Source organism: Hibiscus syriacus, unplaced genomic scaffold (genome assembly GCF_006381635.1).
Source record: "Hibiscus syriacus cultivar Baekdansim isolate YM2019G1 unplaced genomic scaffold, ASM638163v2 tig00110163_pilon, whole genome shotgun sequence".
Lineage (NCBI taxonomy): Eukaryota > Viridiplantae > Streptophyta > Magnoliopsida > Malvales > Malvaceae > Hibiscus > Hibiscus syriacus.
This window is the reverse complement of record NW_024062610.1, coordinates 1,638,568-1,665,049: the sequence shown is the minus strand read 5'-3', so window position 1 is coordinate 1,665,049 and position 26,482 is coordinate 1,638,568. Positions and strand designations below refer to the sequence as shown.

At 36.8% G+C, this 26,482-nt stretch overlaps 1 protein-coding gene and 1 pseudogene across 1 annotated transcript; both read left to right on the top strand.

The window, feature by feature from the left end:
- Positions 1-5,753: 5,753 nt before the first annotated feature.
- Positions 5,754-8,908, top strand: LOC120216751 (neutral ceramidase 2-like). The gene is made up of 9 exons (XM_039214093.1): positions 5,754-6,094; positions 6,172-6,380; positions 6,473-6,778; positions 6,895-7,150; positions 7,222-7,480; positions 7,600-7,725; positions 7,832-7,895; positions 7,995-8,164; positions 8,262-8,908. Exons 1-9 carry the CDS (start codon positions 5,784-5,786, stop codon positions 8,814-8,816), a joined length of 2,256 nt encoding a protein of 751 aa, XP_039070024.1. The 5' UTR covers positions 5,754-5,783; the 3' UTR covers positions 8,817-8,908.
- Positions 8,909-14,250: 5,342 nt separating this feature from the next.
- Positions 14,251-17,392, top strand: LOC120216785 (annotated as a pseudogene).
- The last annotated feature ends 9,090 nt before the right edge of the window (positions 17,393-26,482 follow it).

The window sequence follows — 26,482 nt, the reverse complement described above, 5'->3', positions numbered from 1 at the left end:
CCACTCATGCTCAGGTGTGGAGTTCTCAATCTGCTTTAATTCTCTTGCGAAGCTAGCTAAGTCCACCATCTTATGATCCACATTGTTTGCTTGAGCAGCGGCTTCCTTCATGATATTGTCTTTTTCCTTCATCTTTTGCATTAACTCTCGAAGTTGTAAAAAATATTGTTCATTTTTTCTTGTGAGAAAATCTTTATGTTCAAGAAGTTCTCGTACAAGATCTCCATAATCATCTACACATTTCTTCAATGTTTTGTTCTTGGCCATAGTGGCTTTTAATTCAGTATCTATCTCAAGCTGATGAATCTGATATGATGCTTCCATGTTGGTCATAGCACTATTCAACCTTTGACTTTCGACTTGACATCTTTTCAATTCACTAACATACGTATTGCATCTTTCTTCTGTAACTTGTGAATTATGATAAAACTTCTTGGCTCATCCTTCATGTATGTTACAGTTCTTCTTCAGTTTGGTGACCCCTGTTATCCACTCTTCTGGGGTGTTCCCTATACCAGCATTTTGAAAGGCTTGACTGACCTTCTGGAAATCTTCTTGTATGATTTCCATTTCGGTGCTCAATTTATCGTTTTGATCATTCAAATGACATATTTGGGCTTCGAATCTCAACAAATCTTCTTCCTTCTGGACGTCCCTACTGATGCTATTACCTTTGAATACATTTGGTGTTGATCTGGCAGGATCTTCAATTACCAAACTAGGTTGATCATTTATCATAAACTGCAAGATTCCCTAATCCAAAAGACTTTGGACTCGACGTTTGAAGGCAAGACAATTTTCAATGGCATGTCCTTGAGCTCCGGCATGATATTTATAATAAACGTTGATGTTATACCAATTCGGATACGGAGGTTGGAACGATTTTATATAATATGGATCCACTTCTCGTGCTTCAAGTAACTTCTTATACAACTCTTTATATGATATGGGGATAGTATCAAGATGAGAACCACCTTTTGTCTTGGATTGAACCTGAGTTTTAGACGTCGGGAGCAGACCAAACTTTGATGATTTCTTATTATATGATTTCTTCTCATCTCTGGGAACTTTTACAGTGGTCACCATTTCTTTGGTATCTCCAGACGATTTGTGAATACAAATGATGATTGTCTGCAACTTCTCAAATTGGTTAGGATCAGAAGTCCCTTGCATATCTAAAATTGCAGGATTATCTTCATTAAGCTTTCTCTCTTTCTGTGCAGGAATCTCTTCTCTTTTGGCCAAAACAGATATTCTATCCATCATCTTGGACATCTGCTCTCTTATTTCTCGTATCTCCTTTTGCTCTTCAATGGGCATACGATCTTTGGGTGCATAGTTCTTATCTATCTTCAGAGTTCCCTCAGGATGTCTTTTCTTGGCCGCATCATATTTTGTTTGATCATAGAACTTTTTGTCCATTTACGATTTCTTTCCAATATAATGAACAGTCTTTCAAGTAAACACCTTTTGGTTATGCCATGATCATGCAATGTAAACAAAAGAAATCAATATGAACATATTAGAGCAATGTAACATGCATGAAAAAAAATAAGAAAGAAAAAAAAATAGAATAGTTAGTACCAACTAATGGAAAAAAATCTATCTATCAAGGTATAAATCTTAACCTCATGTTTTCTAGTTCCATGCTTTGTTTGGAAAAAATTAACCTAACCGCATGATTTCTAGTTCGCATACATTTATTCAGGAAAAATAAAATGAAATAAAATAAATTAAAAGCTAGAGCTTATTTCTCCTTTGTGTATACCTATTGACAAAATTTCGGCATGGTTTCAGATCGGGAGAGTTTCTAGGGTTTATTATATGCAGGTTTTCAGTTCTAGGAGTAAAGGTACTCGAACTGTCCTTGTTGATGCCCTCTTGGGCTGTCAACCCTCAATCCTAGTCCATTACAGACTTAAGCAGATCGAGTTTAATTCGAGGGGACACATTTCTCTATGCCTGACACGGAGAATAAATTCTCACGAAGACATAGAGCATATGAACCCCGAAAGTTACTTGCTAGGTCTGACACGGAGAATAAATTCTCACGAAGACGTCGCTTTCACTCCCACTTAAAAGGGACAAGCTTGATTAGAAAGCTTATGTTATGCAATGCAAGTGTTGTGTGTGAGGAGAAATATTCAAACCTTTGACAGACAAATAAAATAATTAATACTTGAAAAATAAAATGAAACATTAATAAAATAATATACATATAAATATTATAAAAATAATAAGTATATATAAAAATTTTGAAAAGAAAGAATTATAAATTAAATATATGATTTTTTAATTTATAATTAATAGAGACAATTTATAATTAATTTTAAAGTTTGATTAGTCCCCAGCGGAGTCGCCAAACTGTCGTAATCGGTTTTCGTCCGGGCACGAATTTTTTACACGGCGGGAAAAGTGATGTGAATAAATATTTTTTTAAAATGATTTGGGAGTCGCCATCGACCTTTTGGGCCAGGTAGGTAGAATACCTAAAAATTATCTTTTAAAAGAGCTTTTAAGAAAACATCGATTAAAAGATAAACTGATCTGCGTTTTAACAAAAAATTTGTTCTTTTTAATAATAAAAAGGGATTCGTGGTCGGTTACATTTAGGGAAAGATTAACACCCCTACAACGCCCAAAATTGGTACTTTTTAATTATAAATTGTCTCTATTATTAGAAATTTAAAAATTTTAAATATATTTAATTTATAATCCTATTATTTCAAAATTATAATTATGAAAAAATCTTAATTTATATATTTATAAATAAAATATTTATTTATTTAGAAATATCAGAAAAGGACTTCTAGGTGCCTTAAGACAGCTCTTTTCTTTGATATTAAAAAATAAATAAATAATTAAAACAATTAATATATAATTTAAAAAATAGGATATTTATTTATTTAAAAATATCAGAAAATGGACATCCAGTTATTTTAAGACTGCCCTTTCTTAATATTGAAAAATAAATAAATATATATTAAAATATGATTATTAAAAGTAATTTATGAAATATAGGATTTTAACAAATAAACAAATATTATTTATTATATATATATATTTATTTATATAAATAATAAAAATAATAATAAAAAATAATAATGATAAAATAATATTGTAAATAATGATTAAAATAAAAGGAATTAAAAATATAGTATTAAAATATAAAATATTAAAAAAAATAAAAAAATGAAATTTTAATGATTAAAATGTAAAATTATAAAACTAGAGTACTAATTCGAAATATATAAAAGATGGGCATTAAAAGTGTAATTTAACCATAATTCATAATACGGGATTAAAATAATAATTACTAAACTATGAGGGACTAAATTTGATATTTACCCTAAATATATATATATGTTGATAAGGATTAAATTAAAATAAAATAAAATTAGAAGACTAAACTAAAATAATCAGAAATCAATTTCAGTGACTAAATTGTAATGATTACAAACTAGGATGGATGCGGAAAGGATTTTTCACGCGCGAAATTACAGATATACCCCTCCCAAAACGGCGTCGTTTGGGAAGGGGTATAAATACCCGAAACCGGCTGGCCCTACGGGCCATTCTCTCATTTCTTCCTTTCTCTTCTCTCTCAAAACTGAGAGAGCCAGAATTCTCTCTGGATTCTCTCTAAAACGAGAGAAGCGGCACCGGCCGGCAGCCGTTCGCCTCCGCCGTCCTCACCGCCGGCCACCGCATCCGGTGGCTGGGAAATTTTATTTTTTTTACCAAAACGTAGATCGGACCGTCCTAACGACGGTTTCGGTGACCATTTTTCTTAAAAAGCTCATGATCGGAGCAAATCTATGAAAATACCTTCGGGTCTTGGTTGTTTCCGGCGACGGTTGGGGTTCTCCGATGACAGAGTAAGTTTTTTTCCTCTCTTCTCTTTTTTTTTGTTGTTGTGTTGTTGTTGACTAGGATCGTTGGTAGTTTTTTTTTTATTTTGTTTCTGTTTTTTTTTTGTTGCTCTCCGTCCTCTTCTCTGTTTTGCAGGATCCGGTGGCTTTTATAGCGCCACAGAGCCATCCTCGGACCGGTCCAGAGGGGGAAGTTCGGTGAGTCATCGAGCTATGTGGTGACTCACCTCATAGTCGCGACATGTGGGGGGGCAGCTGGCCTTCTGGAATCCTCTGTTGGCGTCGTGGCAGTACTGAAACGTCGGCAACGGCTGGACGAGACATCTGGCTTGGGCTTCTGGAAGCAACTGGAAGCGTGGGGCGGCTGAAACTTGGAGCGGCATCGTGGATGTTCTGGAAGTAGCGGTGGCTGGGATAGGGTTGAGAAACCCTAGCTAAAACCCCAAATCAATTTAGGGTTTCCATTTAGGTCTGGGCCGGTTCTGGTTGGGCTTGGGATTTGTATTTGGGCTGCCGCTTTGGGCTTTGTAATAATTATATAATAATAATATAATATATATAATAATAATAATAATAATTTTAATAATAATAATAAAAACAAAAATGAAAAAAAAATTAGTGTTTACACCACCAAGAAAACAGTGTATAGGTGGTAAAGAAATCTGAATTTTTATGTTATTTATTTATTTTATTAAGGTTGTTTACTTTAAAATATTATTTGTATTTATTTTATTTAAAAATTTATATTGTTAATATATGTTTGTTCACCTTAAAAAATACTTTTAGACCTGTATAATCTTCTTTATTATTTGACCAACCTTTATAGTGTCTTATTTACCCTTCATAAAAACTAATTGATTCAATTTTTATTTGATGGAGCTTCGATTCTTTAATTATTATTTTATTTAATTATTAATATTTATTTTATTGATTGATTAATCTGAATCAAAAATTAAAAAATTATATTATGAGACTATTTTCAATCTAGTTTGCTTATTCTATAATGTTATAATTCAAACTTGACTTGGAATTTAATAAATTAATTTGTAGTTAGTATATCTTATTTCATATTTAAGGGATGATTTATTAAATGATTGAAAAAATCTTTAGAACATATACGATATTATAATCATTCATATTGATTAAAAAAAACCTTTATAATACATCACCGCGATATCCAGAAGCTAATGACAACAAGAATCGTGTTCTTATCAATAATCACTCCAAATACAATGTCACTATCATGAAGAAAAAAACATAGTATTCCCTCCATCCCAATTTTTATGTTCATTGTTGATTTTTCATGTAGGTTTAGAAAGAAAAAGTTTGTGTAAGAGATGTGTTTTAAAAAAATTAAAAAGATAATTTTATTTCAGAAAAATTAAATTTTACTTTATTAAGAAACTAAAAAAAAAGTGATAGAAAATAAAATATGACTAGTAAAAGAACAATTTTAATGGAGTAGTATACTTCACTCTAGGCAAATGGGAGACTGAACAAGAAAGAACGAACGCCAAAAGCACTATCTCTACCACCAAAAGGATAAATGAACATTTTGAATGAACTTTGAGAAAATATTGTCTTCGGTGGGAAGTCGCAAAAAAGACCAACCCTGCCGATTAAACAGCACAATACATTTGAAGAATAGACAAAGCCCTCGCTTTGTCATTCTCCCTGATGCGGAACAACCCAAGAAATGATGCTCTTTTGCCTTCTCAATTTTCAAACTCCTCAATAGTATAGACAAATCATGCGTTGAATCTGTTCAATATATACTAAGAAAGATGGTCGTCTCTGAAAATCCAAAGATACCATTACGGCATTACCAAGCTCTATATATATATATATATATATATATGTAGTTTCATGCTTGATGGATTATGTAGTGAGGATACTCACCGAACTGAAAAAATGCATAAACACTTGTATTTGTTACCAATTGTTGTTACTATATGTGCAGCTTTTGCCTTGGTAGATGAAGTAGATGGCGAGTACTTGATCGGAGTCGGTAGCTATGATATGACGGGTCCTTCAGCCGGGGTTAACATGATGGGCTATGCTAACATAGAGCAGAGCACCGCCGGAATCCATTTCCGACTGAGAACAAGAACTTTCATAGTTGCTGAAAGTTCCCAAGGTGCGAGGTTTGCTTTTGTTAACCTTGATGCAGGCATGGCATCGCAGCTTGTTACTATCAAAGTGCTGGAAAGGCTCAAAACAAGGTAAACCAAAGCCATGCGAGCTAAAATTAACATATAGAATTCACAACGTCTTAAACATCAAGTGCTTCCCTTTGAAGGTTCGGAGATTTGTATACACAAGAAAATTTGGCAATCAGTGGCACCCATACTCATGCAGGGCCTGCTGGTTACTTGCAGTACGTGGTTTACTCTGTTACTTCATTAGGGTTTATCAACCAAACATTTGGTGCAATTGTCACGGCCATCGAACAAAGCATTGTTCAGGCTCACAACAACCTCAAACCTGGATCGATCTTCTTGAACACAGGTAAGCATTCTCGAGTTCAAATACTTAAATTTTTCTTCCATGAAGGTATGAGAATCATAACTAGCCATTGTCATGACATGTTTCTTCTATAGGGGACGTGGTAAATGCAGGGATAAATAGGAGCCCGAGTGCATACCTGTTCAACACACCAGAAGAAAGGGCTAGATACACCAGCAACGTAGATACGACGATGACCCTGTTGAAGTTTCTTGATAGTGCCAGCAATAGAAGCATAGGTGCGTTCTCCTGGTTTGCCACGCATGGAACCTCCATGAGCCGAGACAACAAGCTCATAAGTGGAGACAACAAGGGCGCCGCTGCCAGGTTCTTTGAAGACTGGTTCAGTTTTAGCAACAATTCCCTCTCTACTCGAATTACCAAATTTTCTACTACCCACGGTAGCCTTATCTCTGATTGATTTCCCTCATTATTGTTGTATAAATTCAGATAATGAACAACCGAAATTTCACGCACTTATTATACCTGCTTTTGACATTGTTTTCGTGTGAGATAGACATCAGCAGACTAACAAAGAAAGCTAAAAAAATCAAGGCTACGGGAGGAAAACCCTGTGGGAAAACAACCAGCCAAGGCTTTAAAGTGAGGAAGAACGATGGGACCGGATTTGTGGGGGCTTTCTGCCAATCAAATGTTGGAGATGTGTCCCCAAATGTGCTAGGAGCATTTTGCACGGACAGCGGGAAGCCTTGTGATTTTAATCACTCGTCTTGTAATGGCAATGACCAGCTCTGCGTGGGCCGTGGCCCTGGGTATACCTTTAGCACATGCTTTTAACTCATTAGACGGCTTCACCCTGTTTAAGCTTAAATTTGTGTAACAGATACCCAGATGAAATATTGAGCACAAAGATCATAGGAGAGAGGCAATTCGAAAAGGCAATGGAGCTATTCAGTTCTGCTACTAATCTGTTGAGTGGAAAAATTGATTATCGCCATACGTATATAAATTTCACCAACATCGAAGTGCATCTGAATGAAAGCACCGTAGTAAAGACTTGTCCCGCGGCTCTTGGTTCGGGTTTTGCTGCTGGAACTACAGATGGGCCTGGAATGTTCGGTTTTCAACAAGGCGACACAGAGGTTCGCACTTGGCGATTGCCGATTGTTATCCATCATATCGAGTCGAGCCATGACTTGCTTTCCTCGGTCTCTCGTCTTTGAACCTAATATTCTGATACGCCGTACCTCTCTTTTTGCAGATCAATGAGTTTTGGAAACAATTACGGGACTTGCTAAAAGAGCCTAGCAAATACCAGGTGGATTGCCAACAACCTAAGCCAGTTTTGCTCAGCACTGGCGAAATGTTTGAACCCTATGCATGGGCGGTAAGACCATCATTTTTAACTCTGTCGGTGTGTGGTTAACAATATATAATGCATTGAATATAGAACATTTCTTAACTTTGTCTCACACCACTCCACATTTGTGCAGCCCGCTATACTTCCCATTCAAATGCTGAGGTTGGGGAATTTTGTTATCCTATCTGTACCTGGAGGTTTTCTTTTTCTTAACTGATGAGTTAAATTCTTCTCTTCATGGGGGAAGTTTTACAGTATTCTGCAGGGTTAAGTTTTCTTCACTAATCACATTGCAGAGTTCACCACGATGGCCGGTCGACGGCTAAGGGAAGCAGTTAAAGAGACATTGATAAGTAATGGAAATGGAGAGTTCGACGATGAGACGCATGTGGTAATAGCAGGACTTACAAACACGTATTCTCAGTATGTAGCAACTTTTGAGGAGTACAAGCAGCAGCGATATGAGGTATATTGGAAAACCATAACAACTCGGATCAAACAACAATATTGTACTTACGCGCCTGCTTTTTTATTTATAGTCATATATGCAATGATATATGCAGGCTGCTTCGACACTATATGGTCCTCATACGTTATCAGCTTACATCCAAGAGTTCACAAAACTCGCAAAAGCAATGGCTACGGGTAAAAAGCCCGCTGATATCGGTTTGTTACCACCGGATCTCTCCTCTGTTCAAATCAGCCTCTTACAAGACCCTCTAGGAGACTCCCTGCCACCAGGAAAAAGATTTGGAGACATGGAGCAAGATGTTGCTCAACCAAATGGAGGCTCATTCAAGAACGGGGATAAACCGAGGGCTACGTTTTGGAGCGCTAATCCAAGAAATGATCTGCTGATAGAAGGCACATTTGCAGTAGTGGAGATGCTTCAAGGGGGGAGGTGGATTCCCGTCTACGATGATGACGATTTTAGCTTGGTTTTCAAGTGGAATGCTGATAACAGCGGCATGTACGGCTTAGCGAACATTGAATGGGAAGTACCGGAGGTTGCTGCTGCCGGGGTTTATCGGCTCAGGCACTTTGGGTCGTCTAAGAAAACTAAGGACTCTCCTAATGAATACTACACAGGCGCATCCAGTGCATTCACGGTGGCATGAATAACCTCAGTGTAATCTGCATCTTGTTTAGCAGAAAATAAGGCACAGTTGTCCATCTAAATTTTTTTTTCTGAGATTTCAAATCCAGACAACTCTAATGTGTTGAAATTGAACATTAAAAATAGCACATATATAGCCCTTAATCGTACAAAATCAGAAAATTGACGACAGTAACCATTTCGGGTTTTTTTAGACCCGTTACAAAAACGAAGACGTACCGTAACCAAAACGGCACAGTACAAAACGAAGGCGTTAATCCTAAACACCTGCATAAAAGACACCGTTTAAATTAGCATCAACTCTAACAACTACACTGTTTTATTGACTTAAAAACGGCGCGTAACGCAACATAATTGTTCATTGTTGATATAATCATCCATTCTCATTTGTTGCATTTGGCATATGCATTTCCTTTTTCTCCTTTCTAATGGAAAACAATTGAATCAATGTCGGTTATTGTATAGATTGTAAAAACATATCCCTGAAAACCATAGGAAACATGAGTTTTTGTTGACCATTGCAAAAACAAATGCTTGCCAGTGGTAATGCATTTGCTTGAGGTGAAGTATGTTTAAATCCTGAAATGGATGTTTGACAGGTGTTCCAAAGTTGACAAAAAGCTGTTAGTGTAATGCTGATGCAGTTACAGTTTTTGCTTACGAGTTATCAGAACTGAATCGACGACTTAACTATGGCCTTGATCTTTCTCTTTTATCTGTTGATGAGGGCATAACAGGGTATAGAGATGACTTACTGAAACCGTCGAAAGAAATGAACTTCAGGTTCAAGCTGTTTGCTTTGATTGTTTAGAAACTCTTTTATTCATTTCTTGTAATGTATGATTCTTTGTTTTGTACAAGGATTTGGATGGATGAAACACTAAAGATGACTGGCTTGAAAAATAACTGCACTTTTTGTGGTGTTCTCCGCCGTCAGGAATTTGTACGAGTTGCCTGTTTCATTATTTCGGCTATTTCATTTAGGCTGTACATGTGTACTCTGAGGCTACCTAATCAGACCTTCATGTCTGAATTTTAAGATCATGGTTCTTCTTCCCCGGGCATGGTTCTTGAACTTTGCCCTTTTAATAAAGGCTTAAGGGTCACAGATGCCCGTACCAAATTAATCAATTTCATTCTTATTGTATTTTCATAATAATTTTATCTTCGAAATTATTTAATTTCATCAATGTCTACCTTTGAATTTCTTGACAAATAAAACCGTTAATTTCTTCTAATGTGAACGCCAACTATTTCCACCTAAAATATCTTTGTTGACGTGTCAATCGGATAACATGGTAATAATAATAAAATTTATTACTTTTTAAATAAACCATAAAAAATCCAATTTCCCTCCAATCCCTAATCAAACACAATCAAATTTTTTTTCATTAGATTGAAAACCCACCTCCGACCATGCCACTATCATTCACCCCCGCTCCGACCAGACGCGGCATTCACCGTCATCACCGCTAGCTTCAGCTTCATCCCCTGACCAAACCTTGATCATTAGATCATCGTCGTCTTCCACCGTTCATCGTGAAAATATGAAAGAACTTTCCAAAAGGTTGTTCGAACTTATTAACTCTGATTTTAGTCACCGCTCGATGGTGAGCATCACCGCCCTCTCCATCGGAATCTTTACCTCGTCCCGACCATAACTTCGGTGGTCATTTGTAGAAACTCGTCGCCGTTCGTCGTGCATCGTCAATCGAATGTTCGTCGGAAATCCTTATCACCGAAACAGATTTTTGCGATTTTCAGCCACCACGACTGTCCATTTGCCTCACCGCATGCTCAACCGAGATCCTCGTGAAATTTTGAGCAAAACCCGACCGACGATGTTTCCTCATCGTTGCTCGTTCTCCGATCGTCGAAGGTTTAAAGGAAAAAGAGGGGGCTTCAGGTTTAGTTTAGGGTCTCGGTTCATTCGGCCACCGCTGGGCTGTTTAGAGAGTTTTAGGTCGATGTTTGGGCTTCTTCGAAGTTCCTAGCGACAGTCGGAGGGAGTAATGGCCACCGTCATGTGGTGGTCGTGACCTTTGGTTTGCTTTGGCCGAGGGGAGCATGAAAGAGTTGAAGAACAATTGATTGAGTTTGACTAGGGATTAGAAAAAAAATATTTTTTTTTTGTTATTCTCATGTCACCCAATTGACACGTCAGCAAAGATATCTTAGTTGGAAACAATTAGCGTCCACATCAACAGAAACTAACGATTCTGTTAGTCAAGACGGTTAAAGTTAGACATTGATGAAATTAAATAATTTAGAGGATAAAATTGATGCGGAAATACGATAGGGACGAAATTGATAAATTTAATCTACTACAAGGGCATATGTGACCCTTAAACCTTTAATAAAATTTAAAAACAACTAAACCCATCAACTCCAATTAGTGGAGCTTATTTCAAGGTTTATGTTTAGATGGTATTGTAACATGTCCCATAATGTCACACTAACCAACTGGTGGTGGTGGTTAATTTTAGGCATTTACTCTCCAAATGCATATCGTGGTTTTGCTCATGAATTCATCTAACATTTGGAGAGAATCAGGTTCGTGCCTTTGTATTTCCAATCTATTCTCAAGTTTGAAACTTTTGTCGATTATTACTTGTTCGGCTTACTATTTCAGGCCCAGGGCTATACTTGACTTCATTAAATCTGGGAAGGACTTTCGAATTGCCACTTCCTCCAAAATGTCTGAGCATGGAACCTGTGAACAATGTGGTCCCATTTCCAGCCAGGTGAGAAGTGCTTTTAACCCTCCTGACACCTTGGAATTGTTTAAACTTTGGCATGCATTTGGTAAGTGATATTTATGATGAAGTTTTGCATTAATTTGGAGCGCTTCAAGCACTAGTAGCTGCCTGCAGTGTAGCTTGTGTCTTGCTGGAGGGGCTGAATTGAGGTTTACCGAAGCTCGGCATTGGTCGTAATCAAGGCCTAAACAGTGACGCTGAGAAAGATGTTAAAAAAGATGGCAGATTGACCTCCCATGTTCTCATTTCTTATTTTTTAAGCTTCCAAGTGACTGGTTATGCAAACAAAGCAGTTCGTTGCACTCTTTCAGCTGGTAGAAGGAAATCAGAATGAGCAGATCTTGTGTCGAATCATTTTTTGGATGAAGAACAGGGGATATTAATCCTTGTGCATTTGGAGCTCATGGATCAAGGGAATAATAACAGGGGAAAGCATATGTAGTTGGCAGGCAAGCCTAGCTCTCAAACTTTATGGAATTGGATGTTATTCCTTATCTGCAAGTCCTACAAATTTTAACATGGAGGTCTAATTAATTTATGTCGGTTTTATATTTCGAATTTATGAAAATGTTGAAATATTTTCTTACGTTGACATTAGTTGTTGAAAATAAATTAGTTGATCTTTATTCTCATATATAATGGGGTAAGAGGGAAGTAAGATAATAGGCTGGCCTCTAACGTCAGATTAAGAACAGCTTCCGTGGGAGATTTCCGAATTATAAAATACCCTCCGTAAAATTCGATCCCACGACCTCAAAATTAAAAACCTTGCTCTCTATATTGAAAAATAAGGATTAATACGCAAAGCCTAAACTCAGCAAATCCATTGTAACAGAAGGCATGCATCAGAACCTCCTCAAGTGTGAAAGCATGAGTAAAATCTGGAACCTTCATCACTGCCTAGAGGCACACAGCACACGTGACAACTCATTAACAGCTGGACACCACAGCATTTGGAAAGGCGCCTACAAAGCCAAACAAAAGAAGAAAAGAATGTAGGCCAAAAGTGATTAAGCCCTTCAACCATGGAGGGCTAATTAATTTATGTCGGTTTTATATTTCGAATTTATGAAAATGTTGAAATATTTTCTTACGTTGACATTAGTTGTTGAAAATAAATTAGTTGATCTTTATTCTCATATATAATGGGGTAAGAGGGAAGTAAGATAATAGGCTGGCCTCTAACGTCAGATTAAGAACAGCTTCCGTGGGAGATTTCCGAATTATAAAATACCCTCCGTAAAATTCGATCCCACGACCTCAAAATTAAAAACCTTGCTCTCTCTATTGAAAAATAAGGATTAATACGCAAAGCCTAAACTCAGCAAATCCATTGTAACAGAAGGCATGCATCAGAACCTCCTCAAGTGTGAAAGCATGAGTAAAATCTGGAACCTTCATCACTGCCTAGAGGCACACAGCACACGTGACAACTCATTAACAGCTGGACACCACAGCATTTGGAAAGGCGCCTACAAAGCCAAACAAAAGAAGAAAAGAATGTAGGCCAAAAGTGATTAAGCCCTTCAACCATGAAGCACAATTTATATAGCCCAAGTTTTGTCTAGTGGATCAACACTTGAAAGTTTGACCCAGTTGAGGCAAAACCGGCATACCGCCCTGCAACAACCAATTTTAACCAACCCAAGAAGCAAAACCAGAACTAACAACCTTCAACAGAAACCCACTGCTCAATATTGATTGATTCACTTTAGATACCAAAACCAATTCACGTAAAATCTCAAATGATGATACTGAAAGAATCATTGGGAGATTGAAATGTGGACCAGAAATACCAAATCATATGATTGAAAGTAGGGTAATAAAGGGTACCGCATAACATGCCCACTAATGCCGGCTTGATTTAATCTGCGGACTTTCCTAATCATATCTTTGCAAATATATTACTATTAGATTTGTTATTATCTATTTTGTAATTAAAGCGCGTCAATGTTCAATTGAATATTGTCGGATTCGTCGTGTAAATACTTGTTGGTTCGCCACTCCAAACTAAAGAATCAGGCTGTGCACCTCTAGATAAGGGAATACAAAGAATCTCTTCTGCTTCCTTGGGAGAAAAAATAGATTGAATAGTTTCCCATTTCCACCTATTCGTTAACGAATCAATCAAATCTGAAAACCATCTAATAGAGTTAACAGGAGGTAATGACACCTTTTTAGAGATCGGAGTTGGTAACCAGAAATCATTTCACACTAAGATGGAATTCTCATTTCTGACCTTCCAACGAAGACTCATTTCCATCAACACCCTCACACTCCATATTATTCTCCAAATAAGGGGAGGATTATAACTCAAATTGGCGTGAATAAAATCGGTGGTTGGGTAGTATTTTGCTTTAATAATCCTGTCCACAAGAGATAACGGTATCCTTATTTCGCAAGGAGAGTCGCATTAAATTTTGTCATGTCTCTAAACTTAAGTCCCCTTAACTTTCAGATTTTTTTTTTTTTTTGCATTTGACTTTTTCCCATTTTTAATAATATGCTAGATGGCTATTTAATAAAAAAATACTTTAAGTACTCACTGAGATCCGGATTAAGTAAGATAAGAGATAAATCAAAATTAAAGATTGACAATGTTATCTCCAGTTCACCAAAGCAAGCCGCTATTTCTCCAAAGTAGCTTGAAATTAAAGGAAGAAAATGTGAAAAGCTATGTGGGGATCATTTTCGACTAATCCATCCCTTAAAAGTCTTCGGCTGATCATTGGGTTCATAAAGTAAAAATGATTTAATAAAAACCATAATTTGCCAGCAGTTGTCATCAGTTTTTACATCATTAAGTCAAAGATTGCTGCAACTGCAAGCCATGGGGCAGCTAATTTGTTAAAAAAAAAATTTTGCAAATATATATAAGATTTACCTTCACACTTTCCCATTTCCAAAGTGTTATTGTCGCCGTTAACACTAATCTGCATCAGCTCGTAGAGGAATATCCAAGAGTTGAAGCAGCAAGGTTGGGTAAAAATACTGCATCTACCAGCTCTCCCCAAACAAAATTTTGTACTGATGTAATATAACTATAATAGTAATAATAATTATCTATTTTCTATGACATTGATAGATTTAAAGTTTCCCTTATTCAATACTTAAATTTGACCTCAGCTTTTGTTTCATTTCACATGTTTGTGGGTAGTTCACAGGTATACGATTTTCATCGTTTAGAATCTATATAAGCAAGCATGTTTTTCCCTTTGTTGTAGTTAGAAAACGGCATATCCCTTGATCTGGAGAGATAATTACCCTAATTCAATAACCACTAATCATCCGTGTGGTCCACTTTTTTCAATAGCTGTCTCGCCCTAACAGAATTTTTTTTGATAGAGGTGTGTACCAGAATTACCATACTATGTTGTAAGTGAAGTCGTAATTTATATGGAAATGGTAAATGTAGGAAAGGAGTCCAAAATAGAAGGAATTCTTATGAAGATGATGTGTACGGAACACTTGCCCTATTCCTCCGGGAAAGAATTTTACGTACATTCTTCAAGTGAAGGATCAAATAGGCAGTTTCTATTCCTTCCCCTCTCTCGGATTCCACAAGGCTGCTGGTGGTTTTTGGAGGGATTAGGATCCTTAGCCGCCCACCGATTCCAGTTCCCTTCCCGGATCCTGCTGGGGATTACACTCTTCTTATTGGAGATTGGTACAAGTCCAACCACACGGTAATGATCCTACGTTAAAGCCTTGGTTTATTGAAGTTTACTTGCCTTTAGCTTAGGTGGCTTTGAAATGCATGATATTCTAATTTTAATTTTATTAAAGTTTACTTCGTTTCTGGGGATTTTAATTTTATATGTAGTGGAGTTAGATAAGTGAACCAATTGGGATTTATTTGACTATTCGACGCTATGGATTTTGTGCATTTTCACAGCTGGAGTTGCTTACAACCTTTTTCTCTCTGTGTATATCATGCATGTTTAAAGTTTACCGCTACCAACAATCAGTTGAACTAATGGTATGAGGTACTAGGTCTCTTAAGCAAGGTCAGAGATTCGAATTATGGCGTTTGCGAATGGAACAAACTGGGTTGGGAGAGTCGATCTCGCCTCTGCAGTACCCGAACTGGATTAGTCGGTCAATAGATCGGATATCAGTGATTAATTCAAAAAAGAAAAAAAGTTGAGAACTTATTTTGGTGGAATTATGTTTTGATCCTTTTGCTAAACTCAAATTTAAAATTCAGTCCCTTAACTTCAATTTGATATAGTTTACTGATATGGCTAATAAGAAATTAAATGTGCCCGTGCAGGACTTGAGAGCTCAACTAGATGGTGGTAAGAAGCTACCTTTCCCTGATGGAATTCTTATCAACGGCTGTGGACTTGGCGGTTCTTCCTTCAATGTCGAAAAAGGTATTTCTGTCGATCAAAATCCCCGTGTTGTTTCGGTCATCGTTCAATTATTTTCAACATAAACAATGTTGTACATCTTATTGCAGGAAAAACATACAGGCTTAGGATATCAAATGTTGGATTGCAGAATTCTCTCAATTTCCGCATCCAAAACCACAGGTTGACGTTTGTAGAAGTGGAGGAAACCCACACTCTGCAAACTACATACTCCACAATAGACCTTCACGTTGGCCCATCGATGTCTGTTCTATTCACAGCTGACCAGCCTGCCAAAGACTATTACATTGTGGTCTCTTCTCGCTTTACCAACCCAGTTCTTACCTCTACAGCAACTCTACGCTATAGCAATTCGGCTGGCCCGGTCTCTAGTCCTATTCCCGGTGGACCCACCATCGAAATCGACTGGTCATTGAACCAAGCCCGGTCTATTAGGTTTGTTTTTTCATGTCCCAAACCAACACATGGTAAGATGCTTTGGCCTATCTGCTGTAGCTGTAATCTCATTATTGACATGTTTTTGTTTCAGGAAGCATCTTACAGCAAGTGGACCAAGGCCTAACCCACAAGGGTCGTATCACTATGGTCTCATCAACACGACCAGAACCATCATTCTTGCAAATTCTACCGGCCTAGTCAATGGCAAGCAAATATATGCAGTTACCAGTGTTTCCTTTGTTCCAACAGACACTCCTTTGAAACTTGCGGACTATTTCAAAATCGATGGAGTTTATGATAGACCTACCGGCGGAGAGATATACTTTGACACTTCGGTTTTGAACACAGACTACAGGGCTTTCATTGAGATTGTATTTCAGAATGACGAGGATATTGTACAGAGCTGGCATCTCAATGGCTACAATTTCTTCCTTGTTGGGTAAGTTAAACACATCATTTTCAAAACGTGTGCTTTGAATTTGTGCTGAATTCCTTGATTTCTGAACTTTTGTAAAACGCAGTATGGACGGTGGGCAATGGACATCGGCTAGTAGGAACAGATACAACCTGCGATGCCGTTTCACGTTGTACTACTCAGGTAAAGAAAAAACTCTACATCTTTGATGTTTCTTCATTTAAGCGAAGAACAAGGTTTTTGAGATAATGGGTGCAATTGGGAATGCAGGTGTACCCCAAGTCATGGACGGCCGTTTATGTTGCACTTGACAACGTAGAAATGTGGAACTTAAGGTCCGAGAATTGGGCAAGACAATACCTGGGACAACAGTTCTATCCGCGCGTGTTCACAACCTAAACTTCGTTGAGGGATGAGTACCCGATCCCTAAGAATGCACTGCTCTGCGGCAGGGCAAGCAGCAGAAGAACCCGACCCCTTTAAGAAGCCACCCCACTGCTAATATGAACGGCGTAAACAACATGATTACGGGTTTAAAATTTAATTGACCTTTACTCGAGATCATATATATCAATATTGTTTGTTTATGTTAGAGTTGTGTGATCTGAATTTCGTTAGAAAAATTTAGGATATTTGGGAACGAAAGATCGAGGGCCAAAAAAAGTGAATTTGCATGCATGATATTATAATCCAAAAAGTGAGTTATATAGATATGGGATAAATCAAAATGAATTGTAGCAAATTGTTGATAATGTCAGCATTCGACTCAGAAAACTACCACTTTGTTATATAGGAGTGCCTTTAGTTGGGGAAAAAAATTAAGAGACGAGATTGTAAAGCTTTGACAGAGAGAATTACCAAGAGCGTGTAATATTGGTATGTTGAAGTTTATCTTTTACATGGAGGCTCCAGTTGCTCCAATCATTGATTTTTAGTATGAACAACTTTGGTGTAGAATATTGTTGCTATCTAGGAAGGTCATCAAGCAAGTAATATGTGTGTACAGCTTATTTTTATTATTACTTTTTATGGATAGTCCTAAATCAGAAGGGGACATTAGGTGTGAAAGATCTGATATCTTGAAACAAAGCTTATATATTATAGAATTTATGAGATGTTTGGATTCAAACAGGTCCTTGTAAATAGGATAGGTGCAAGCCATATCATGGTTCCAGCACATATGAGATCATGACATAGTTGCGCTTTGAAATAAATTGATGAAACTTGGGACTTTGATAAACTTTAATTGTCCATGATAGAACTGATGAAGGATGAAGTCAAAATTGAACTACGAGAAGGTAAATTGTTTAATTTTGTAACAATTAAGGTCTTTAAAATCGGATATATCATAAAATTTAAAGGAGTTGAAATTTAATTTCATTAAATATTAAATTTGAAGATTCTTAAAGAGTAATTAAACCAGAAAAATTAGAAGCAAAATCATAATTTTATTTTAAAACTGAAAGAGTCAAAAAAAAATTAAAATCTTGGAAGGGGACAAAAGCTAATTATAACAATTTGAAAAAGAGAAAATAACCTCATTGACCAAAAATGCTTTATAATATACGATTTTAACCAACTTTTTTTGGATTTGCCAAAATGACCAACTAAATCGCAATGCGATCGATAATTCGCAACGCGATCTCCGGTATCGTAAATCAGTTTCCAAATTCGCAACGCGAACTTCGACTATCGTAATGCAAACTTCGACTATCGCAATGCGAACTTGGACTATCGCAATGCGAATATGTAAATCGCAATGCGATAGTCGACTATCGCAATGCGAACTTGGACTATCGCAATGCGAATATGTAAATCGCAATGCGATAGTCGACTATCGCAACGCGAACTTGGACTATCGCAATGCGAACTTCGACTATCGCAATGCGAACTTGGACTATCGCAATGCGAATATGTAAATCGGAATGCGATAGTCGACTATCGCAATGCGAATATGTAAATCGCAATGCGATAGCCGACTATCGCAATGCGAATATGTAAATCGCAATGCGAATATGTAAATCGCATTGCGATAGTCGAAGTTCGCGTTGCTATTTATTCCAAATTCGTTGCGATAGTCCAAAATCGCAACGACTGGTGGTATTGCATTTGTTTCTTAAGAATTTTCTCTAAAAAGATAGTATCCGCGCGGACGTGTCGAAGACACGTATTACCATTACCATTACCACGACCACGACCACGACCACGACCACGACCACGACCACGACCACGACCACGACCACGACCACGACCCGACCCGAGACGAGACGAGACGAGACGAGACGGACGGCGGCGGCGGCGGCGCGCGAGAGTCCCCCTTGTTCTTTATCACTCAACAAGGAAGTGGGAAAGCCAAGCCTTAAATACCATTCCCAATAGTGTTTCTAATACTATGTGGGATTGAGCATTACCAATACTTGTTTCCAATACAATGTGATTATTCAGGAAACAATTAACAATCATGCACCTTAAAATAACTGAATCAGCAACCAATTGCATTAGTATTATACGATTAAATATGTCATAATTAAAAGTCAATCTACAATCAATCGCGATTATTGCAATTTTAAGCAAAATATTCAAAAATAATATCACTATTTAAGGCTCAATCCCACATAATATTGGGAACAAGTGTTGGTAATGCTCAATCCCACATAGTATTGGAAACACTATTGGGAATGGTATTTAAGGCTTGGCTTTCCCACTTCCTTGTTGAGTGATAGAGAACAAGGAGGACTCTCGCGCGCCGCCGCTGCCGCCGTTCGTCTCGGGTCGGGTCGGGTCGTGGTCGTGGTCGTGGTCGTGGTAATACGTGTCTTCGACACGTCCGCGCGAATACTATCTTTTTAGAGAAAATTCTTAAGAAACAACTGCAATACCACCAGTCGTTGCGATTTTGGACTATCGCAACGAATTTGGAATAAATCGCAACGCGAACTTCGACTATCGCAATGCGAACTTGGACTATCGCAATGCGAATATGTAAATCGCAACGCGAACTTCGACTATCGTATTGCGATTTACATTGCGATAGTCCAAGTTCGCATTGCGATAGTCGAAGTTCGCGTTGAGAATCTGGAAACTGATTTGCGATACCGGAGATCGCGTTGCGAATTATCGATCGCATTGCGATTTAGTTGGTCATTTTGGCAAATCCAAAAAAAGTTGGTTAAAATCGTATATTATAAGACATTTTTTGTCACTGAGGTTATTTTCTCTTTGAAAAATACCAATGATCTAGAAATAATCAATCCATCAAAATTCAGGCAACAGTTACCTTTCAACTTTTATTGAAAGAACAATAATTGGAGGTAAATACATAATTTTATTTTAAAGTTGAAAAGATCATAAAAAATAATAAAATCTTAAAAGAGACAAAAGCTAGTTATAACAATTTTAAAAATATTAATGATCTAAAGGTAATCAAACCATCAAAATTTAAGTAACAATTGCCTTTCAATTTTCTTTGAAATAAAATGATTTTTTATCTTTGTAAATCTTAAACGTAATTTAAGTCTAATAAATTGTTGTTGTTTTTTGAATAAATGAAAATCTTATTCATCCAAAGAAACTATCCTTGTACATCAAAGACTAACAAAACAGCTCTAACCAATCAAAGAATAAAACAAACAAAATAACCCAACATAACTAAAACAAACAAAACAACCCAACATAACTAAAACAAACCAAAAGGAGCAAAAACTAAAGAAGGAGAGGGAACCTTTACACAACCCCTTAACCTCAAACCAACCAACCCTTTATCTAGATAAACAATATCACCAACCCTTTAACTAGCTGAGCAATATCACCAACCCTTCTCGGAAGAACACCATGTGACCTATCATTCATATCACGTCAAATATGATATATATAAGTGCACCAAGCCAAACGAACAATCGTAGCACGCAACGATTTCCCTTTGTAATTCTTCTAAACCCACAAAACCATATCCCCCAACTATCTCCTGTTAAAAGTTAAGAATGGGGGCATTAAAATTCAAGAATGTGGGGCACCAAATTCGATGGATTGGGCACCGAATTCGGTGCAATTAATTTTGTTGATTTTTTTGAAATGGGATAATTGTACTTTAGTCTCTGAACTTTAGGGTATTTTCAAGATTAGTCCTTAAGCTTCAACTATAAATACCCTAACCTATTTAGCTTCAAAATCATCCCAAATCATATCTTTCTCCCAATACTAGAGAGCTTTCTTGTGAGTTGTGAGTGTTTTGTAAACAACTGCAAATTTTCTCTCTTTAGCAAAAGATCTGTAGCAGTCCGGAGACGTAGGCATAATTGGCTGAACTCCGTTATCAATTTCGGGTATTATTTTTCCGCTTTTATTTCATATTCTCACTAATCTGGTTATAGAGAAATTACTCGTTTTTTTCTAACTAGTATCAAGAGCTTTTGGTGATTAATTTTATCGGTTTTACTGCGAGGTTACTATTTATGTGAATAGTAAAATTTGGTCGGCGATACAAATTTGTCGACGGAGGTGTTCTAATACATGGTGGTTCGTAAGAATTGTCAGAAATGATCCAAAAGAAGCCAGATTCAAGTGGGACCGATGGCTGCATACGAAGGGAATGTGAAAATTGAGAAGTTCAATGGTGCGAACTTTGGCATTTGGAAGATTCAGATTGAAGATTTTCTGTACTAGATAAATCTATATCAATCTCTCTCAGGAAAACAACCAGAGGGCATGAAAAATGAAGAATGAGCTCTTCTCGACAGACAAGCCCTCGGAGTTATCCGACTGACGTTATCTCGTAATGTTACTTTTAACATAGCAAAGGAAAAGACCACGGCGGGCCTTATGGCGGCTCTCTGCAGTATGTATGAGAAGTCATCAGCCTCAAACAAAGTTTACTTGATGAGGCGATTATTCAATTTGCGAATGGCGGAAGGGGCATCAATGGCTCATCACCTAAATGAACTCAACACAATCACAACCAGTTGAGTTTCGTGGAAATTGAATTCGATGATGAAGTTCGAGCTTTAATTATCTTATCATCTCTACCAGACAGTTGGAATGCTACTGTTACAACAGTCAGCAGCTCGTCGGGAAATAATAAATTGAAATTCGACGATGTTCGGGATCTGGTATTGAGTGAAGAAATTTGACAGAGAGAATCGGGTGAAGCATCAAGCTCCTCAGCCTTACACACGGAATCTAGAGTGAGAACTTCAGAAAGAAATCCAAATCGTGGTAAATTGAAATAAAGAAGGGGAAAATCAAGAACGGAGAAGAAAGATTTCAACTGTTATAATTGTGGCAAGAAGGGTCACTTTAAAAGAGATTGTCGAGCACCGAAGAAAGATACCGGCGAACAGGAATCTACCAACATGACAGAGGAGACAAGTGATGTCATGATTCTAAGCGTCAACAGTCCGATTGAATCATGGATCTTGGATTTAGGGGCATCTTTACACCCCACCAATGCCAAGAAATCATGGAGAAATATGTCAGTGGTGATTTTGGGAAGGTTCATATAGCTAATAATGAAACCTTGAAGATCGTCGGAAAAGGAGACATCCGACTAAAGTTGCCAAACACCCAAGGCTGAAAAGTTAGAGTTGGTTCATACTGATGTATGATGACCATCTCCAGTTCCATCTCTTGCAGGCTCACTATATTATGTCACATTCATCGATGATTCTACAAAGAAGGTGTGTGTTTATTTTCTAAAGAAGAAATCAGAAGTCTTTGATACCTTTAGAAAATGGAAGGCCATGGTGGAAAATGAGAATGGTTTGAAAGTCAAGCGATTGAGATCTGAAAATGGAGGAGAGTACAGAAACAGTAGATTCAGAGATTTCTGCGCAAACAATGAGATCAAGATGGAGACAACAGTTCCCATGACACCGCATCAGAATGGCGTAGTAGAGTGCATGAACAGAACTCTGAATGAACGTACCAAAAGCATGAGAATACATGTTGGCTTGCCCAAATTGCTATGGGTTAAAGCTATCAACACTGTAGCTTACCTGATCAACCGTGGGCCCTCAGTTCCCTTGGATAGCAGAATACCAGAGGAAGTTTGGAGCAAGAAAGAAATAAACCTTTCACATTTAAGAGTGTTTGGTTGGATTTCTTATGTACATATAAATTCTGCTGAAAGAAGTAAACTTGATGCCAAGTCCAACAAATGTGTCTTTATTGGTTATGGTAGTGATGAGTTCGGTTACCAGTTTTGGGACTATGAAAATCGAAAGATCATCAGAAGCATAGATGTCATTTTCAATGAGAATGTAATGTACAAAGATAGGTCAACCACATAATCAAGTAGCTCCAATACCGAAGCTGAAACAAAGAAATTTGCTGAGTTTGAGGAGATTTCTGGAAATGATGTTCAGATCAGTCTTGAAGCAGTTCCAGAAGAACCAGGCACACCAGAACTAAGACGCTCCTCCAGAATTTCTAAACCAACCTAGCGTTATTCGCCTTCTTTGCACTACTTGTTGTTGATTGACAATGGTGAACCAGAGTGCTATGATGAAGCAATGCATGTGGAGGATTCAGTCAAGTGGGAGTCTTCCATGAAAGATGAGATGGACTCGCTTATATCAAATCAAATATGGGAATTTGCTGAATTACCACCAGGCAAGAAAACGCTCCATAACAAGTGGATTTACAGGATCAAAGAAGAGCATGATGGGAGCAAACACTACAAAGCAAGATTGGTTGTCAAAGGTTTTCAGCAAAAAGAATGTATTGACTATAATGAAATTTCTCTCCATTCGTGAAATTGTCTACAATCAGACTGGTGTTGAAAATTGTAGCTGCAGAGAATCTACATCTTGAGCAGTTAGATGTGAAGACAGCTTTCCTTCATGGTGATTTGGAGGAAGAAATATATATGAGGCAACCAGAAGGCTTCATAGAGGCAAATAAGAAAAACCTAGTATGTAGGTTGAAGAAGAGTTTGTATGGTTTAAAATAAGCTCCTAGACAATGGTATAAGAAGTTTGATAACTTCATGAGTAGTAGTGACTTTACCAGATTCCAAGAAGATCATTGTTGCTACATCAAAAAGTTTGACAACAACTTCATTATTTTATTGTTGTACGTTGATGGCATGCTAGTTGCAGGCTCAGAAATGCAAGAGATTATAAACTTGAAGCAAAAATTGTCAAAGTAGTTTGCAATGAAAGATATGGGCACTACAAAACAGATTCTTGAGCTGAGGATTAAAAGAGACACAAAGTCGGGGACTTTGATGTTATCACAGGTTGATTACATCAACAAAGTACTCTCCAGGTTCAACATGCAAGATTCTAAACCAATAAGTACACCTTTAGGTGTTCATTTTAGACTCTCCAAAGAACATTCACAAAAAACGGAGGAAGAACGTGCACACATGGTGAAGGTGTTGTATGCCTCAACAATTGGAAGTATGATCTATGCCATGGTCTGTACCATACTAGATATTGCTCAAGCAGTGGGAGTTGTTAGCAGATACATGAATTGTAACATCCTCAATACCGGGTTAGTGACCAAATTGTAAAATTTCAGATTTGGTGATAAAAGTAGAATAATTAAATAGTTCAATGATTTATGTGGATATATTTCTTGAAAGGTATTAGTAATTATCAAAGGAATTAAAGGGCAAAATGGTCATTTGGCAAGAAAGATATTTCCCCCCATTTATATGAATGTTTCACGTGGGGTAGGGAAGAGTTATCTACAAACTCTTCTTCCGTCTTTATCTTTTTTCTCCCGTAAAGGCTCCAAGGCAAATGTGAGTTTTCTATTTTGTTGATCATTTGTTTAATTAAAAGTTGGGTTTTGATCATTAGATAATAACTAAGCTTAAGGAAAGCTTAAGTTATCTTAAAATCAAAAGATTGAGAAGTTATGAAAGATTAAAGAGAATGAGTTTCTAAATGAATTTCCGGAAAATAGTTGATAAGTTGAATTTGATGTTAAATTTGACTTGTCATCAGTTTAATTAAGAGATATGAAGTGATAGAATTGAAATTAGAACATATTGAAAATTGAGTATGATTCTTGAAGTTTATAAAGAGAATAGGATTTTGAGGTTTAAGATGAGATAAATAGATATAAATGAGTTTAAGCATGTATATGTGAGTTAGGAGTATGAAAGGGAATGAAACATGAAGAATTTAAGTTGATATAGTGAATTTTCGTGCAATGAACAATGATTTTTGGGCTTGAACAAAAATTCCAGATTGTGCGGAGGGAACAGATACCCCATGGGGGGTATTGATTCCCCCCCTAAAGGAAAAATGGAATTTTGGTTCATTAAACTATCTTAAGTTATTAACATCAAGTTTAAGGTTTAGACTTCTGATAATTATTTTGAAAATTATATTTATGTAGATATTAAGCCTAAACGAGTTCCGAAACAATCAAAGAATTAGGATCGAATAAAAGCAATGCTAAGGTGAGTGCAATTTAATTGTACTAATGTTATCGATCAAACATTGGTTTGCGATGAGCCAGTGACAGAGTTATATGGTAATAAGTAATTTCTAAAATGTTATGTGATCTTTATGTGTACATGAGTACATGAAAATGTGCATGTGTGTCATATGTTATTATATGCAATATGTGATATTGAACTAAATGAATATATATATATATATATAATATGGTAGCAATTATGTGATATGCATGATATGTTATCTTATGTGCTATGTGATGTATATATGACATATGTATATGAACAAAGGAGAAATGATATAAACCATATGAAACAACCTACGTGATTCCATGCAAAGTGATATGAAATATATAACATGGATATGCAAGAAAAATTTATATGAGCTACGTGATAAAAGTATGGAAATGATATGTCTATGAGAAGACATAAGAACAAGATATAAGCCATGTGACATGTGAAAGTGAATCTTATGAAAATGTTCTATGTGTAAGTGAACTATGTGCATATATAAATATGTGAAATGACATAAATGATAATGCCCATGTTATGTAATATGAGAGCTAGGGGTATAGTTGACATGTCAAGAGTAGAGGGTCTACGCGGTCATTCCGGACAATTCTACGTGGTCCTTCGGGACATATATGTATTCTTTGGAACATGTATGAGGTCTTTTGAGACACCTACTTGATCCTTGGTATATGAATATAATTTTTAAGGAATTTTTTGTGGTCCTTATGGACAATCTTATATGGCACTACGGTGCATTTCTACGCGATACTTCGGTGCAAATTCTACGTGGCACTTCGGTGCAAATTCTACGTGGCACTTCGGTGTAATTTATACGAGCTGTGGTGACAAAATTTGTGCACAACCACAGTGTACTCACAAACCTTAAGTTCTCTGTAACACCCACAACCCAGATCCGACCCGGATCCGAGTCCGAGGTGTCACATCAACTTTTAAAACCTTTACTTACTCAAAATAATAAAAATTTCTCGTTAAAGAAAACTTCATATTATTTCATCATAAAAGTTTACAAACTTATCAGAGCATATATTATTCAAATCGTTTATATTACATGCCAATTATATCTAAAAAAATCAAATACATATCAAATATTTCTTTTCTGATCTGAAACATTGTAAGGAAGATGCTGACCTGTCTTGCTCCTCTTAGATTCTCTTCTCGCTTCTATAACCTACGTGTGAAACAATCACACGCTAAGTCTATGACTTAGTGAGACATAATTAAATTTACTATAATATACCATTT

Bases quoted from the DNA above. Each gene is read 5' to 3' on its own strand.
- LOC120216751 (XM_039214093.1), top strand. From the start codon at position 5,784: ATGCATAAACACTTGTATTTGTTACCAATTGTTGTTACTATATGTGCA. The intron at 6,381-6,472 runs GTAAGCATTCTC...TTTCTTCTATAG, and splicing joins ATCGATCTTCTTGAACACAG to GGGACGTGGTAAATGCAGGG. The intron at 7,726-7,831 runs GTAAGACCATCA...ACATTTGTGCAG, and splicing joins TTGAACCCTATGCATGGGCG to CCCGCTATACTTCCCATTCA.